This window comes from Haliotis rubra, unplaced genomic scaffold (genome assembly GCF_003918875.1).
Source record: "Haliotis rubra isolate DU_JTF1 unplaced genomic scaffold, ASM391887v1 Scf857, whole genome shotgun sequence".
NCBI lineage: Eukaryota > Metazoa > Mollusca > Gastropoda > Lepetellida > Haliotidae > Haliotis > Haliotis rubra.
In genome coordinates, this window is record NW_025767587.1 from 246,204 (window position 1) to 265,036 (window position 18,833).

The 18,833-nt window shown below is 40.3% G+C and overlaps 2 protein-coding genes across 2 annotated transcripts; both read left to right on the forward strand.

Moving 5' to 3' along the window:
• LOC124262812 lies at window positions 1–5,516 on the forward strand. Its single transcript, XM_046697379.1, has 4 exons — window positions 1–127; window positions 462–530; window positions 2,056–2,154; window positions 5,348–5,516. The coding sequence occupies exons 1-4, from the start codon at window positions 86–88 to the stop codon at window positions 5,498–5,500; spliced, it is 363 nt and encodes a 120-aa protein (XP_046553335.1). The 5' UTR covers window positions 1–85; the 3' UTR covers window positions 5,501–5,516.
• Window positions 5,517–13,507: 7,991 nt separating this feature from the next.
• LOC124262817 lies at window positions 13,508–16,276 on the forward strand. The gene is made up of 4 exons (XM_046697383.1): window positions 13,508–13,662; window positions 14,292–14,363; window positions 15,374–15,475; window positions 16,025–16,276. Exons 1-4 carry the CDS (start codon window positions 13,621–13,623, stop codon window positions 16,205–16,207), a joined length of 399 nt encoding a protein of 132 aa, XP_046553339.1. The 5' UTR covers window positions 13,508–13,620; the 3' UTR covers window positions 16,208–16,276.
• The last annotated feature ends 2,557 nt before the right edge of the window (window positions 16,277–18,833 follow it).

Here is an 18,833-nt window from a genome sequence, read left to right on the forward strand (position 1 = left end):
TATTCCACGAGACTTATCTTATCTAACATATAAAATACCTCTCGTCAGAGATGTGGTCTCTTGTACAGAACATATTTCTGAAAACATGAAGCTGGTGTTTGCTCTTCTGCTCGTTGGGATTGCTGTGGTAAGATTTCAGTTTTAAAACAGACATATTGATTAAAACATCACAAGCAGAATTTTATCCCTTAGGTAAATAAGGATCTGCTTATGTGTATGCGAGGACCAGTTTCGAGCGTTGTATGGTCCTTGGTTTGCGAGAACACTGCGCATGTTCGTGGTTTTACCAAAGCTCTAAGCGTATAACTGTAAATAATAACGCTTATGTAACGTTAGAGGTCAACTCGCTCACCACTTAAAGAGGTGATGTGCGGTGCTTAAAAAATGGTAATACCGAATACTGCTAATGTGGCGCTGAAACATTTTGTGTACATAATAATTTATTATGTTGATGTTTATAGGCTCAGTATCCAAATAACTACCGCCCTGATCGAATCCACGGCTACACGTTTGATTACCACTCCTATGCTGTAAGTATAATTCAACTTAAAGGTGTTCCACACATTATTGTATTTCATGACTGGTTTCGTGAGTAAGTTGCTCTTGCGTTTGACTTGAAAACCATATTTTTCTCTGAAACCGTTATACTGCTGCAGGGTTTTATAGCACCGACTTGTTGGTGACTATGAAAATAGATCCAACTGACGAGCTTCCTCTTTATACTTCCAGCCTTCTGGTTCTCGATCTTTCTAATAGACCCGTGAAGATCCGGGCTAGAATATTGATCTTCAGTAACCCATGCTCGTCGTAAGAGGCGACTAACGGGATCGGGTGGTCAGGATCGCTGACTTGGTTGACACATGTCATCAGTTCCCAATTGCGCAGATCGATGCTCATGCTGTTGATCTCTGGATTGTCTGGTCCAGACTCGATTATTTAAAGACCGCCGCCATATAGCTGGAATATTGCTGAGTGCGGCGTAAAACTAAACTCACTCACTCTTTCTAATATGTCGCTGCATCACTCTGGGACTCTTTTCTGATAAGGCTTACAACAGTTCTTACTCTAACATCCACCATGTCTTAAAGACAACCCTCTTTGAACGTTACAAGTGACTATTCAGTCCACTATTTCCCTTTGTTTGCAAACAAGTCACATGTGCCATATATTGATCTCATGTATGTGTCTTGGGCATATCTGTTTTGGGGTAGCCCAGTGGTTAAAGAGTTCGCTTGTCTCAACAAAGACCCGGGTTCGATTCCCCTCGTGAATACAAGATTGATATGACTGGTGTCCCCTGCCATAATATTGCTGGAATATTGATACAAGCGGCGTAAAACAGTTATCAACGAAAGGTATTCCAAGATCAGGGTGACGTTGAATAAGAATATGGAAATGCTAAAAAATATGGTAACATGTCCCGTTAATGATGGAGAATGTACGGCGCTATATATTGCTCATGTTTGTTCAGAAAATTGCAACAAAACAAATCGCACATACTCGGCTATAAGGAAGTATGAGGCCTTTGGTAAACATCTTCACGAACTAAGTCAATATAGGGGACATAATCTTGAATATCTTTTACACGAACCATGGCAGGGTTGTCCAAAAACAGGCGAAAATATGGTACATTGATGTTGCCCTTCCTGGCACGTCATTAATGTTATAGTCGGAGCCAGGGTACATGATCTGGTCTCAGGATCAATGGTAACCTGTGGCATGCTGCCTCAGTACACCTTAGCCTAGTGGTTAAAGCATTGGCTCGTCACGCCGAGTACCAGGGTTCGATTCCCCAACATGGGTGCAATGTGTGAAGCCCATTACTGGTATCCCCAGCCGTGATATTGCTGGAATATTGCTGGGATATTGCTGGAATATTGCTAAAAGTGGCGTAAGACCATACTCACTCACTCAGTTGGCGAGCACTGTAAAACCGACAACAGTTGAACACAAACTGACGCAGACACACACACCGACAGAACAGACTAATACAAAACTATAAAATCACACAGGGACACTGGCGCGCAGACACTTATCGCGTTGATTTACTTTCAGGATTTGCTGGTGGTCACCAACACCAGCACCTGCGTTCTGGTGTCCCTCCCTGGGAAGGATGACGAAATGAGGGACCTCCAAGAACGCTACAAGATTGAAGTACGGTACCCTGTTAATCTTAAAATGCTTCATCGCGTCTCAATCTGTTCACTTACCTTCATCCTTTGAAACATAGATTCCTCATCATCTCTCAACACCCATTAAATGCCCCTCCAATACACCCTTCAGTACTCATCGACACACCTCATCATCTCTCAACACCCATTAAATGCCCCTCCAATACACCCTTCAGTACTCATCTCTCAACACCCACACCCCTCATCATCTTCTCAACACCCATCATAAATGCCCATTAAATGCCCCTCCAATACACCCTTCAGTACTCATCGACACACCTCATCATCTCTCAACACCCATTAAATGCCCCTCCAATACACCCTTCAGTACTCATCGACACACCTCATCATCTCTCAACACCCATTAAATGCCCCTCCAATACACCCTTCAGTACTCATCGACACACCTCATCATCTCTCAACACCCATTAAATGCCCCTCCAATACACCCTTCAGTACTCATCGACACACCTCATCTCTCAACACCCATTAAATGCCCCTCAATACACCCTTCAGTACTCATCGACACACCTCATCATCTCAACACCCATTAAATGCCCTCAATACACCCTTCAGTACTCATCACCACACCTCATCATCTCTCAACACCCATTAAATGCCCTCCAATACACCCTTCAGTACTCATCGACACACCTCATCATCTCTCAACACCCATTAAATGCCCTCCAATACACCCTTCAGTACTCATCGACACACCTCATCATCTCTCAACACCCATTAAATGCCCTCCAATACACCCTTCAGTACTCATCGACACACCTCATCATCTCTCAACACCCATTAAATGCCCCTCCAATACACCCTTCAGTACTCATCGACACACCTCATCATCTCTCAACACCCATTAAATGCCCTCCAATACACCCTTCAGTACTCATCGACACACCTCATCATCTCTCAACACCCATTAAATGCCCCTCCAATACACCCTTCAGTACTCATCGACACACCTCATCATCTCTCAACACCCATTAAATGCCCCTCCAATACACCCTTCCAGTACTCATCGACACACCTCATCATCTCTCAACACCCATTAAATGCCCTCCAATACACCCTTCAGTACTCATCGACACACCTCATCATCTCTCAACACCCATTAAATGCCCCTCCAATACACCCTTCAGTACTCATCGACACACCTCATCATCTCTCAACACCCATTAAATGCCCCTCCAATACACCCTTCAGTACTCATCGACACACCTCATCATCTCTCAACACCCATTAAATGCCCCTCCAATACACCCTTCAGTACTCATCGACACACCTCATCATCTCTCAACACCCATTAAATGCCCCTCCAATACACCCTTCAGTACTCATCGACACACCTCATCATCCCTCAACACCTTAAAAAACACCCACTACATGCTCCAACATCCCTTCTACCCCTTTACACCTCTCAACACATCTGACACGCTTCAACACCCACCATCGAAAATCAACGCTGCTCAACGCTCATCAGCATTCCCGAGCACTAAAAACCAATCCTCAACGCTATTCATTGCTCTTCAACGCACTCACAACGCTCCTCGACAAACACACACACACACGCCATCATACCTCAACAGGGCGCTTGGGTAGCCTAGTGGTTAAAGCGTGCGCTCGTCACGCCGAAGACCCGGGTTCGATTCCCCACGTGGGTACAATGTGTGAAGTTCATTTCTGGTGTTCCCCGCCGTGATATTGCTGGAATATTGCTAAAAGCGGCGTAAAACCATGCTCACTCACTCATACCTCAACTGTCCTTGTGATCACCCAACACATCACAACACCTATCATCACGCCCTAAACCTCTCAGTTCTGCACTACAGTCCTCAACTCCACTCAACGCCCCTCAACAACTCTCCTTAAGATCACTCAACACTCCTCAACAATCATCAACACCCCTCAACGCTCCTTTACACTCCTCAACGCCCATCAACACAAGGCAACCCGCCAAAACACCCTGAACACCCATCAACTCTCCTCTACACACCTCAATGCCCATCAACACCAGGCAACCCGCCAAAACCCCTGAACACCCATCAACTCTCCTCCACACTCCTCAACGCCCATCAACACCAGGCAACCCGCCCAAACCCCCTGAACACCCATCAACTCTCCTCTACACACCTCAACGCCCATTAACACCAGTCAACCGGCCCAAACCCCCTGAACACCCATCAACTCTCCTCTACGCACCCCAACGCCCATCAACACCAGTCAACCCGCCAAAACCCCCCGAACACCCATCAACTCTCCTCCACATCCCTCCGCACCTTTCAACACCCACCACCATGCTTCTGCATCCCATTCCTAAATGGCTGTCGATACGATCAGCTTAACTCAACATGAGTACGACTAAGAATCAAACAAACGCTTCACACAGTTTAACACACCAGTACCAAATTTTTATAAAGATTTCCTGACAGCATTTCCATAAACGGCTATTATATACCGAACTATGTTAACACCCCCCCACTTCCTGGTATGCTGTAATGCCAACTATCATATTTTATATTTGGGATTACACTTTCTTAGTAAAATACAGGGCCTAGATTTTCTAAGCTCTCTTAGTGCTAAGATAGTCGTAAGTTAGTGTTGAGGCATGGTACTTACGACTATCTTAGCGCTAAGAAATCTTCGAAAATCTATGCCCAGATTCTTATAGTTTTGTTGGGTTGAGTCCAATCCGGGATTCGAACCCACACCCTCAGAGTCAGGCACCTAATCCTGACAGCATGTCCATAAACGGCTATTATACGCCGAACTATTTTACACCTCGCCCCCTTGGTGAGCTATAATGCCATCTAACATGTTATATTTGGGATTACACTTTCTTAGTAAAATACAGGGCCTAGATTTTCTAAACTCTCTTAGCGCTAAGATAGTCGTAAGTATGTTAATGTATGTATGGCACTTACGACTATCTTAGCGCTAAGAGAGCTTCAAAAATCTAGGCCCAGATTCTTATAGTTTTGTTGGGTTGAGTCCCATCCGGGATTCGAACCCGCACCCTCAGAGTCAGGCACCTAATCGCCAGCACACAAAGTACTTTCTATATGGCATTTGTGTATTCATATAATTCTATCATCATGGACCTATTACAATAGAAAAAACATGCGGCATAAAATATCACCAACTAACCCACTAAATCTCTTACTCCGCAGGACGATGTTTTAGCCCAAATCGGAAGCGGCCAAGGAGAGCACCGTGCCACTCTCAGCGAAATCCGATCAGACTACCACGACATCCGGGCAGTCTTCGAATGCTTCAGGAAGCGCGTGTACGAACTCACGTACACAGCACCCTCTACAAAATAAACACCTGTATATCAGACCACATTTTTTGTTATGTCATATGACTGAATGCGTAACTGTGTGAGTGAGTTTAGTTTGTTTTACTCCGCTGTTAGCAATATCCCAGCAATATCACGACGGGGGACACCAGAAATGGGCTTCACACACTGCACCCATGTGGGAATCGAACCCTTGTCTTCGGCATGACAAGCGAACGCTTTAACCGCTAGGCTATCGCACCACTCACGTCATGACAAACATTGCATCAATTGGGAGGTAAACAAAGGGTGATTTCAATTTTAAGGTCTTACATATTGATCCCAAACTTGTAAAACATATTTCGAAACCAAACATGTGATCTTCACGGAAACTGTAGTCCGAACGTCGGCGGTCACGTGTCGATCACGTGTCGGTCATGTCCACCAATAAAAACCCAGCTGGCACATCAACGTTGTTTCAACGTTGAGAATAGGTTGGTCCTCAACGTTAAAATTAGATTGGTAATAGGTAGTATATGAAAGTTTTTTAGACGTAGATATCCGACGTGGAATCAACGTTAAAGTTTGACATATTATTAATGTTGAAAATGGGTTGTTTCGTGGTTGTGTATTGGAGGTATTACGCTTTCCTGTAAATGGACTCGCACTTCATCTTTAAACTACACTAAAGTAGCACCAAACTCCTGCATCCAGTTAAAACACCCAAAAAGCTACCTGCAATAAACAGTGTTCAAACAGAAAATTGCAGTAAAAATATTTACCTGATAAAATACTTGGTTAAAATTCCACATTCAATATAATGTTCATTTAAGTTTTATGTCAGTCGGACGTATAATTCCAGTAAGAAGAAAAGAGTATTCCAAATTAGGAAAAACTATTTACTGTTGTATTGTTATCTTAAAAAGGTGGAAATTGTTCCGAGAAGACATTTTGTCTGAATTTCAGGTATTAGACAGACCCCTGAATAGACACAATACAATTACTTTCACCATGAAAGGGATCCAAGATGACCAGGAACTATACCTGAAGACAGCACATAAAACAAGTCACTTTTCATGAAATCTTTATGAACACACACACACACACAGAAACGTGGCACACACAGAGAGAAACGTGGCTTAAAGCATAATGTAAAACATCAAACATGACATAGTCTGTAGGTGTGTGCTAATAACACAATATCATCTGCATATAGCAATAAACTGACATTTACGCCACCAATTTCAATACCACAGATCCGATTTTTCAACTCAATTACAACTGCAAAAACACAATTATCAGCTCCTCTTCTTTCTGCCACTCCCTGCCTGGCGGTCAGGTGGATACTTCAGAAACGTTCCTAACTCTTTCTTGAAATTTGCTTCGGATGCATTCCCATCTCATTCCCATGAGATAGGATACATTCTGAAATTTTATATTTAAATACATGAATAATTTTATATGGAAGATATATTGTCTTAAATGATTCAAGTATTTGTTTAATCAATCACTTGAAAGGTTCATTTCACTGCTATAACTTGGCATGTGAACATATGTAACATGTACATGAACAGCATCCATACAAATATGACGAAAAGTGTAAACAATTTATATTTTCAACTAAAGGAATGGAAGTTTTCTTAAACATTTTCAAAGAAAATCCTCAATTGCAAGTTGATTATTCAATAAGACTATGAATTAGGATGAATTAGACGATGCTTTACTGTCATATATTATTTGCTATGGTCATGATGAAAATGCTGCATTTGGTAATTAACTTACCAGAGATGATTGAATACAACCTTGTATTCTTAAAAGAAAACTTGCCGTTTTGCCCATCAACATTCATTCTTGACATCAAATTGTTTGACATTGTCCTGCAAAACAATGGAAGATTGTTGTTATTCTGTTAGATTTAGTTTTCTTTAGAGATTCTCGGAAATGATTATTTCAAAATAAAATAGGAGTTGTACTGATGTAGCAATTTTGCTAACAGGAGTCATAAATTGTAACAAAAGCCATTTTACATTAAATGATAAGAAAACAAAATGGGTGGTGGTTCACAGGTCAAAGAACAAGTCTATTGTGGGAGGTCTTCCAACACCATTTATTCCCAAACACAAGGAAGTATGGATCATGGAGTTCTGAAAACAATAATGAGCTCTCATAAGTATACAATATATTCTCTATTATCTACTCTCTCTCTCTTTGTCATTTGTACACTCATAAAACTCAGAAAAATAACTTCTTCATAATTCAGAAATGTTTATACTTAATCTCTTATAGGAACGCTTAGAAAATCTCATATAATGAAGTGTTCGTATAATATCTGTGACGTCATAACTATGCCTCTCTGAATCATGAACAATAAAATAATGAGATTAAACTCTACACTGCCAGAAATAATCTATCATACCCTGAATATAATAAGACAATGAATAACATCTCTTATTCTATCTACACTCAAAAAGACTTAAATGTACTCGTAAACAAACATCGCTGTCACACGCAAATTCTTGGAAACAGTGTGTCTCTGACTCTCAATTCCAAGAAATGGAAGTCCTACTCTATTTGACCAAAGGGGTGACAGGTGGCCGAAACATATTGAAATGTAGGTCATACACTGAAAATAACTCTGATTTAAAACACTACAAATATACACCTTCTCTCTAATATACTCGACAGATGATCTTGACAAGGGAACATGTACATAAAATGCTGATATCTAACAATACCTGTACTCTAAATAATGGACTCTTCCCAATCTCAGCATGTTTCACTGCACACACACTTAAATGCAAAATAATGAAAAACCTACACTTTGACAATAATAAAAAACATCATATTCAAATTCTACAGCTGACCAAATACATGAAGAGTGTGTCTCACAGCAATAAACATCTATATATCTCTATAAATTTATGACCTCTGCCCTCTCGCGTGCTATCTCGCTTCCAGCCCTTTACGGCGAAAAACAATATGGCGCCAAGCAAGGGAGTGCTCATTAAACTAAACATCTCCGGGAGAAATCATTGTCAAATTATTCTCTTACATGATCAACCTTAATATATAAATGAAGATAAAGACCAACTATTATCACCAAAAAAGACCAAACATTATCACAAATATTCAAAACAGGTGGTAATGAAAGAGCATTATCATCTTTCTCTTAAACTTTGTGGTGGATATACTGGAAACAAGTGAAATGTTAAAAACTGTTACTTTGGCATTGCTCCTTTTATGTGATCCACAAAATTGATGCCACCCAATCTTCGAAGATGAGATTTCTGCAAATTCCATTAAAATTAAATCTTATTTCATAATTAAATGTTCCTTACTAAATTACTTCTTTTGTATGTAACATTTTAACCATTAAGAGACATGAATCATCACATCCCTTCCAAACAAGTGTAAGAATGAAAGTCTGTGAGTGCAGTTTTGTTAATTGTCCCATCAAAGAATCATTAGTGAAGTTACACATTTTGTAAATAAATAAAAATTCAAATAAATTATATACAATTTCATCCTTAACAAAGACTTGCAGAAGACATTTTGATGTGAATTTTCGTTGCATGATCTGAGAAAGATTTCCTTTCGCCATTCTCCATCCCCCTTCCCCCCAAATAATATACATATGTTCACAGGGTTCAGAGCGTGCTCAATGCACAACTTACTGATAGATCTATTCAAACGAACAAATGTTCATAAAAATGTGATGCAATATAAAATGTTGATAAATTCTATTCGATTTTGTATAGCTGCCCTTAGGGACCGTTCATAATGTATGGCTTGGGGGTGATGATGATTTTTTCGAGAAGCATGTACAATGTGAATTACCCCCACCCCACCCCACCCCGTAAAATGTATGTACAAAATAAGTGACGCCCCACCCTGCATGTCATGTACAAAATCAATGACCCCCTCTCCCCTTCCCATAATTTCTAAGCATCATATTAAACATAGCACGTGTGTACAAAATTGCTGACCTCCTTAGCTCCCTGAACAAAATGTGTTTAAACACCACACCCACACCCCACACCACACCCGACCCCACCCACCCCACTTAAAATCATCACCACCACCACCCATAAATTATGAACGGTCCCTTATATTGATGTACTTCATTGATTATTTGAAAATGTATATTTGCAAAGTTGAAATCAGGTGATGGGTACGAAAGGAAATCTTATTCGATTATATAATAAAATGCCAAATATATGCATGCAAATATATTGAAAAATAACAAAACAAGTTCATGGAAAACACGGGCTTCCACGAAATTGAGAAACATGTACGTGACATACCGGTAACCTTGTGAGATAAACATGAGCCCTAATTCGGAGATTCTTGCTACATTGACCTGCTAGATTTAAACAACATTCCTACGTTTTCATTATACATGAAGGGCATACTTACCAAATAAACACCAGCATGCCGTGAAGATAGAACGATATTGCGTTGAACTTCGCCAAAGTGAACTTACAACGATCAACTGCCTTTGCGCGCGCGATAATTGTGCGCATGTCCGGATATGACCAAACGAGGCAATCGAAAGGTCAACATCTGGCATGTGTTTGAAAGCAAATTGTCGGGAATTATACAATTTTGACAGTTTTGTGGGAAAATATCAAATGTAATGCAATTCGGATAACTGATGACTTTATACCTAAAATCATTGATCTTTTCATTTTCAATTGCGATTTACGTAATATTTCCGTCCGTTGATCGATGCACAATCAAACAATATATAAGATTATATCTGTCACTAGCTCGATCTTGATCTTTTATGAAATTAATGTTCCGAAATGATAGTTGCTAAGTTGGATACCTATTACCAATATGAATTATGTATCAAATTTGCCAAGGAAACAATTACTAGTAGTTGACATTTTGTTGGTTCCTTACGTTGAAACAACGTTGACAACTAAACGAATCTCGACTAACTTTCTTTGGTCGCATGATAAACGTTGAATCAACGTTTATGAAAGGTTGATGAACCAAACAACCAAAAGTCAACGTTGATTAAACGTTGACTCAACGTTGTGTGCCCGCTGGGAACTGATATTATTTATGAAGAGAGAAGCCGTAGCAGATGACGAAGACGGTGTTTAAATGTAACCGGCGCTGCAGTATTGGTGCAGCATGCATTTGATGTGACATAGACAGTGGGCATCAGAAATATGATTCTGTTCGTTCGTTCGTTCGTTCGTTCGTTCGTTCGTTCCAGCACTTGTGTCAACCAAGTCAGCGTGCCTGACCACCAGATACCATTAGCCGCATGGCTAGCTGGTAGATTAGTTAAAACCCGGATCATTCCGAGTACATCGATGCTACAACATGACTGTTTCACAAAAATGTTTTAATGTGGTTTTTTCACAAATATATACGGGATGTCGTTACTCGGGTGCCATATACATTGACACAAGGTTTGGAATTATGATGTATTATGATGATCTTATGACATACCAACGCTTCAAAAAGAAGAAAATTGTCTTTTCAAGGAGTAAGTGAATATGGTTTTACGCCGCTTTTAGGAATTTATAGCCATGTCACTTGTGGGGGCGCCAGGTATGGACTTCACTCCTTGCATCCCTATGGGGAGTCGAACCCGGGTCCTCGGCGTGACGAGTGAACACTATAACACGGGGCTACTTCACAGACTCCTGCATCATGGACCTTATTTGTTATCAGTCTGGAGTTTACTTAGATTTTTCATTTATATTTTCAAGTTATTGTCAAACATGGCGGTCTCATGTTGTGTGTGCCATGGTATCCCTTTACATCCTGTGAGTAAATAATGAATTGACAACTTGTGCATCCTGTAAGTAAAATAATGATATGCCAACCTGTGCATCCTGTGGGTAAAATAATGAATTGACAACTTGTGCATCCTGTGGGTAAAATAATGATATGACAACCTGTGCATCCTGTGGGTAAACTAATGATATGACAACCTGTGCATCCTGTGGGTAAAATAATGAATTGACAACTTGTGCATCCTGTGGGTAAACTAATGATATGACAACCTGTGCATCCTGTGGGTAAAATAATGATATGACAACTTGTGCATCCTGTGAGTAAACTAATGATATGACAACCTGTGCATCCTGTGGGTAAAATAATGAATTGACAACTTGTGCATCCTGTGGGTAAACTAATGATATGACAACCTGTGCATCCTGTGGGTAAAATAATGAATTGACAACTTGTGAATCTTGTGAGTAAACTAATGATATGCCAACCTGTGCATCCTGTGGGTAAAATAATGAATTGACAACTTGTGCATCCTGTGGGTAAAATAATGATATGACAACTTGTGCATCCTGTGAGTAAAATAATGATATGACAACCTGTGCATCCTGTGGGTAAAATAATGAATTGACAACTTGTGCATCCTGTGGGTAAACTAATGATATGACAACCTGTGCATCCTGTGAGTAAAATAATGAATTGACAACTTGTGCATCCTGTGGGTAAAATAATGAATTGACAACTTGTGCATCCTGTGGGTAAAATAATGAATTGACAACTTGTGCATCCTGTGGGTAAAATAATGAATTGACAACTTGTGCATCCTGTGAGTAAACTAATGATATGACAACCTGTGCATCCTGTGGGTAAAATAATGAATTGACAACTTGTGCATCCTGTGAGTAAAATAATGATATGACAACCTGTGCATCCTGTGGGTAAACTAATGATATGACAACTTGTGCATCCTGTGAGTAAACTAATGATATGACAACCTGTGCATCCTGTGGGTAAAATAATGAATTGACAACTTGTGCATCCTGTGGGTAAAATAATGATATGACAACCTGTGCATCCTGTGGGTAAAATAATGAATTGACAACTTGTGCATCCTGTGGGTAAAATAATGAATTGACAACCTGTGCATCCTGTGAGTAAAATAATGAATTGACAACTTGTGCATCCTGTGGGTAAAATAATGAATTGACAACTTGTGCATCCTGTGAGTAAACTAATGATATGACAACCTGTGCATCCTGTGGGTAAAATAATGAATTGACAACTTGTGCATCCTGTGAGTAAACTAATGATATGACAACCTGTGCATCCTGTGAGTAAAATAATGAATTGACAACTTGTGCACCCTGTGAGTAAACTAATGATATGACAACCTGTGTATACAATGATAACATGGCAGCTCCTGCAGCTAGTGTTACATAATGATGACATGACTACCCGTATTTTTCACACCAATAAGAATCTATACACTGACGTCAACGCTGTTGAAATGTAATGAAGGGAATGAATGGCTTCTTGTAACCTTCCCTTATCCGTCTGAAAATTCAAAACTCGGACACTCGCTATAAACATACCTCTAGATACCCACAACCTGGCATGTTCACACGTGTTAGCAGACAAAATGATAGCGGACGCCCCCACACATCAAGCAGCGGACAATAATAAAAATATAAATATTGTTTGATTTGCTAAGTTTTCTGACATGGTGAAGGCTAAAGGTCCCTATACAGTTGGTGTTAATGTGATGGTGTTGCCGTTTTATGTACATTTTATTTATGAGTCCACATTTGTGTCTTTATGGACATAATAATTATACACGTGATGAGAATACCGAGCGTACAGTAGTACATATATCAGGAGAAGTTTGTATATACATACAAGTATATACAAGTAATACAAGTATATACAGCACAAATTACAGACATTTCACAAAAGAAATTACAGTTCAGATAATATATTGCTTCTAAGGAAAACAGCATGTTTTACAAAAAGCGCTAGATTACGTATTACATGTTCATTTTGGGAGGATAGAATGGAAGCAATGGCAGATGAAGGGTATTTTAACAGGTAATTATTTGGGATATATTTGTTTCTTAAATCAGCATCCTGTGGGCATACAAAAGCGAAGTGATTTCCACATGTCTAACGAAATCACCCAAGAATAGTGGTGCTTCTAGGATCGGAACGCAAAACAGCGGGCCCGGTTTACGCTAAGGGACGTAACTGGCAATGGCTACCAGTGAGGTCATGTAATTCATCGGGTTACTTAGGTACATTTGCTTCATTGCAAGTATATTTGTGAATTGTGAGACACTTCCTCTGACTGTAGAGATAAGAACTTTTATCAAACGACAACGCAGCACTTCTGTAAAGGCCATACACCAACAAATCTTCAAAATGAGAGCGTTTTCTTTTGCCGCAATTTTGGGCTGTTGTGCAGTGAGTAACATTTTATTCACCTGACAGATCTTGGTATTTCAATCTCTGTATTTGATATATAAAGACCTTTGTAAAGTTGCTTGACAAATAGTTGCCGTTCAGCTGCTCTCAGAGTTTGTCCGGAGTTAGTGAAAAATGGTCACAGCAATACAAGCATAACTTAGTGAGTGAGTGAGTGCGTGAGAGTGGTTCGACGCCGCTGTTAGCAATATAACAGCAATATGGGCTTCACGTATTGCACCCATGTAAAGAATTGAACCCGGGCCTCCGGCGTGACCAGGCAACGCTTTGACCACGAGGCTACCCTACCGCCTCAGTACTTTTGAATAATGTGAAGTGACGTGTACTGTGTAACGGGCTTCAAACATTGTCCCCATGTTGAGAATCGTAAATCGAGGCTGAGAGAGATGTATCAGGGTGGAGACCTGTTATATATATATAGTTGTGCTATATCAGTGCAATATTCCTGATCGGGTCACATATTTCAACTGTAAATAGAAACATGATCCAAGCATGGGGTCGACAGTACCTTTACCGCTCTTAGAACTTCATAATGAGATTATTAAGAATTACCTTTGTAGTTAAATGTTGATTGCTATTGTGTAACTGCTGTGACGTTTTCTTTGTAGGCATTCATTTTCACCATAACGTCATTTAATGAGCTGTACAAAGGCTATCGGTTTGAATATCATGCAGCGAACGTAAGTAATACCAAACAGTTTATGTAAGTGTTTTGTCGGCTTATCTAAGCATGCAATTTACACTAAGGCGTATTTATATCATGGTAATGACGTTCCCAGAGTCGTGCGCCTACCTTGATATCTGTTCTAACTAATCTATTTAGATAATGTTAAGATATGTTGGGGTTTTTATGTTAGAGACCGAGCTATCCTGTCAAAATGAACTATGGTTAAAGGGTCTACTTGTATTGCACTATGATCGTGTTACCTCGGACCATGTTTAAACGGTCTACTTGTACACACCAATGTAATGTTTACCATGTTTACAGGGTGTCCTTGTGGTACAAACTGATCTGTAATGATACACTGTACCATGTTTATAGCGTCTCCTTGTGGTACAAACTGATCTGTAATGATACACTGTACCATGTTTATATGGTCTCCTTGTGGTACAAACTGATCTGTAATGATACACTGTACCATGTTTATATGGTCTCCTTGTGGTACAAACTGATCTGTAATGATACACTGTACCATGTTTATATGGTCTCCTTGTGGTACAAACTGATCTGTAATGATACACTGTACCATGTTTACTGGGTCTCCTTGTGGTACAAACTGATCTGTAATGATACACTGTACCATGTTTACAGGGTCTCCTTGTGGTACAAACTGATCTATCATGTTACACTGTACCATGTTTACAGGGTCTCCTTTTGGTACAAACTGATCTATAATGATTCTATGTACCATGTTTACAGGGTCTCCTTGTGGTACAAACTGATCTATAATGATACACTGTACCATGTTCACAGGGTCTCCTTGTGGTACAAACTGATCTATCATTTTACACTGTACCATGTTTACAGGGTCTCCTTTTGGTACAAACTGATCTATAATGATTCTATGTACCATGTTTACAGGGTCTCCTTGTGTTACAAATTGATCTATAATGATACGATGTACCATGTTCACAGAGTCTATTTGTGGTACAAATTGATCTATAATAATACTATGTACCATGTTTACAGGGTCTCCTTGTGGTACACAACAATCTGGCGTGTTACCTGGTCCACGTCGATCACAGCCTGAGCTCAGCGTTCAACAATCAAACCGTGAAGGGTATGATCAAGGTATAGGAGAGTTGATTGGCTTTTTTGCAACAAATGTATGTACAACTGCAGACAGACGGGGTACGAGACTTAGCAAACTCATTGGTCGATATTATGAGCAAGATACGTCGGTTTAAGACAATATAATGCTCTCACAGCAGGCTACGGGCGGTGGAGTAGCCTAGTGGTCTAAGCGTTCGCTCGTCACGCCGAAGACCCGGGTTCGATTCTCCACATGGGTGCAATGTGGGAAGCCCATTTTTGGTATTCCCCCGTTTTGATATTGCTGGAATATTGCTAAAACCATACTCACTACTGCAGCTACCCAAACAAAATGTAGCCTAGTCTATCCGGGATTATTTTGGAAATATTTTAGCAATGAAGACTCAGAAGACCATATAATATAGAGTGTATCCAAAACCATATTCACGATCTATAGTATTTTGTTCAGTATAATTATCATGAAAAAATAGTTGAATACAGCCGGCGTCATAGAAGACATACCACATACTTATTATTTATTCTCACTTTCGTTTGGTAAATTCCCAAACATACACCTTTCCTCCTCAGGATGACATAGTAGGTATGATATCGGACGGAACGTCAGCCACTAAGGTATCATCCGACGTCATCAGCTACGACTACAGCGATTACCTGGCTGCAGCCCAATGCAGGGACCTCCAAGTCTACAAGCTTCGCTACACCTACGACGAGGATGCTCCAAGTTCTGACGGAACAGCGAGTGTCTACTAGTCCAGACTCCTTACAATCGTTTGTCTAATCGGACTGAGGACAAAATTATAAAAGGAAACTATATTCTTTTGTAAATGCGTTGTTGTTTATTGAATATTGATCTATATATTCGTGGTCTTTGGTTCAGGTTTAATTTTATGAAGTGTATATACTCTTAGATATGTTTGTCCTATAATCTGCGCGCAGAAAGTATAAACTAAGTTTGGTTGTCGGCTTAAATAAACATACAATAAATAATTATTCGATGATGATGAATTTTGATATCATAGTAAAAGTTTATATTACAATTAGAATAGTCTGTATAGGTTGTAATAGTCTGTATAGGGTTGGGTTAGGGTTGTAATGGTCTGTATAGGGTTGTTATGGTCTGTATAGGGTTGTAAGTCTCACGAGACACTACTTTCGGTACTAAGCTGGTTCGCGGCTCCCTTTGCGCGCGCCCACTTGCGATATGCGAGACGGTGCCCAGCTAACTTCCGGTCCCATATTTCCGGTGACAAGCGTATATGCAAGAACCAGTTCTGGTTCCAAATTGCGCGACCGCCATATATGACTTTACTAGACCGGACCAAGTGGACTAATTTGAGGATGGTTAGATCGGAAAATCGTTATTCCCGCAAAAGTATCGGTTCCGGAATGTCAACTGACAACTATGACACCATTAGGAAAGGTTTGTCACCGGAAGTACTAATACAAAGGTCTCGCGAGGTGCCGTAACATACTTACGGACCCTATATAATCACCGTCGTTTATTTGAAACCTCGGAACATGGTCAATGCCACTCGAGAAATAGGGAATCATTTTGGAGCTGTATATGAAACTTGAATCCCAGATTGGCTTTGTGTTGGTCCTTGATGTCACCATTTGGGTGACTCGCTTGATCTGTTGTATGAGACGCGTGCTTGTGAGATTCGCCAGATGGGTATACAACCTTGACCTTTGTCTTTTGCAAGATACGTGTTCATCACCCGTGTTTGTGGTGGATGAGAGGGTGAAGGGTCACTCTTCCCCCAAACCTGTGAAAGCTGTCAAAGTCTGGTACCAAATGTAGCTTACCTCAGGGCGTAAGGTTTGATTAATGTTGGTTCACAGCGGAATTTCAATGGTTTGGTTTCCGTTCATATCGTTGTCTATATTCGATCTGCAATTCACGTGACACGTGTCAGATTGAGTCCTGGAAACATCCGAGTGTGTAGAAACACTGACCTAAACTATACACTATATCAACTAAACTAAAGTGATGTTCACGAAGGAATGAACCAATACCCCGAGAGTTGTAAATGTTTCTTCCCAAATCCCAATACGCATAAAACACTTTTCCATGCAATATTTGTGACTTCCAGAACAAACATTGAAAATCACATGAACTGTGTAGTATGGATTGTGTACTGGAGTTCCCTGTGTAATGTACACCTTGCTTGTACTTTTGAGTGAGTGAGTTTAGATTTACACAGCTTTTGGCGCTATGCCAGAAATATCACAGCGGTGACACCAGAAATTGGCTTCACACATTGTTTCCATATGGGGAATCGAAACTGGGTCTTCGGCGTGACGAGCGAATGCTTTAACCTCAAGGCCACCCCACTGTCCCCTGTACGTTTAAATAATGTGAATTGTTGTGTTTTGCGTGGTGAAGATGAGTTTGTTGTTGATCTTAATGATAATATTTCATTTTTTTACCGGTAGACACATCCGGGTTTTGTTTTGGTTCCCGCCGGTGAAATGATCGGGGTGATTTTATTTGGTCCCTATCGGTAAATTGGCTGAGGTCCACCAAAACACTTGGCTCATGCTGACTGCGGCGACTGACTCTTGTAGAGGTACAAGAGGCCACGAAAGTTTGTAAATAGTCGATAATGAACATTTATATTGATAGACAGTTTGATAGGGTCACAGTTTAAGTGTTTCGTGAGCTTGGTAAATCAATATTTCAGCTTGAAAAATTGTCAGTTTTGTCATGCCAGGCACGTGAGTTTGTGTATCATATTTTCGTCATATTTAGACATATATTTTAAAATGTATGTGGACAACCTAGATATTTATGTAACATTCAAAACTGTTCAGCTGGATTAAATAATTGTTTTGTTTACACAGTTTGAACCGTGGCAAGTACAATCCTCCACTGACAATTAAACGACTTCACGATAAAAACCCGGGTTAGAATTGGCCTTCAGTAACCCATGCATGTCGTAAAAGGTGATTAACGGGATCGGGTGGTCAGGCTCGCTGATTTGGTGTCATCATATCCAAATTGCATAGATTGATGCTCATGCTGTTGATCACTGGATGGTCTGGTCCAGATTCGATTATTTACAGACCGCCGTAATATAGCTGGAATATTGCTGAGTGCGGCGTAAAACTAAACTCACTCACGATAAAGGTCCGACCATGTTTTAACCTCTACGGCTGATGTTGTTTTGGTGTTTGTAGTCGTGGTGGTGGTGTTTGAGATGTTGATGTTGGTGTTGATGTTAGTGGTGTTTGTAGCCTTGTTATAGATCATGGCGTCAGGTGTTTCTGTGTTGTTACGATGATGAACTATTTTTTGAATACCTGTCTTATTTCTTATGATGTTCCTGTTATTGTGGTGTTGTTGTCGTTGTCTCTGAGATTAACCCGACCCGTT

What these genes read in the sequence shown, in the direction of transcription:
- LOC124262812 (XM_046697379.1), top strand. Translation starts at nt 86, where the DNA reads ATGAAGCTGGTGTTTGCTCTTCTGCTCGTTGGGATTGCTGTG. An exon ending in TGCTCGTTGGGATTGCTGTG is followed by an intron (nt 128 to 461) that starts GTAAGATTTCAG and finishes TGATGTTTATAG; the next exon opens with GCTCAGTATCCAAATAACTA. An exon ending in TTGATTACCACTCCTATGCT is followed by an intron (nt 531 to 2,055) that starts GTAAGTATAATT and finishes ATTTACTTTCAG; the next exon opens with GATTTGCTGGTGGTCACCAA.
- LOC124262817 (XM_046697383.1), top strand. Translation starts at nt 13,621, where the DNA reads ATGAGAGCGTTTTCTTTTGCCGCAATTTTGGGCTGTTGTGCA. An exon ending in CAATTTTGGGCTGTTGTGCA is followed by an intron (nt 13,663 to 14,291) that starts GTGAGTAACATT and finishes TTTTCTTTGTAG; the next exon opens with GCATTCATTTTCACCATAAC. An exon ending in CCGTGAAGGGTATGATCAAG is followed by an intron (nt 15,476 to 16,024) that starts GTATAGGAGAGT and finishes TTTCCTCCTCAG; the next exon opens with GATGACATAGTAGGTATGAT.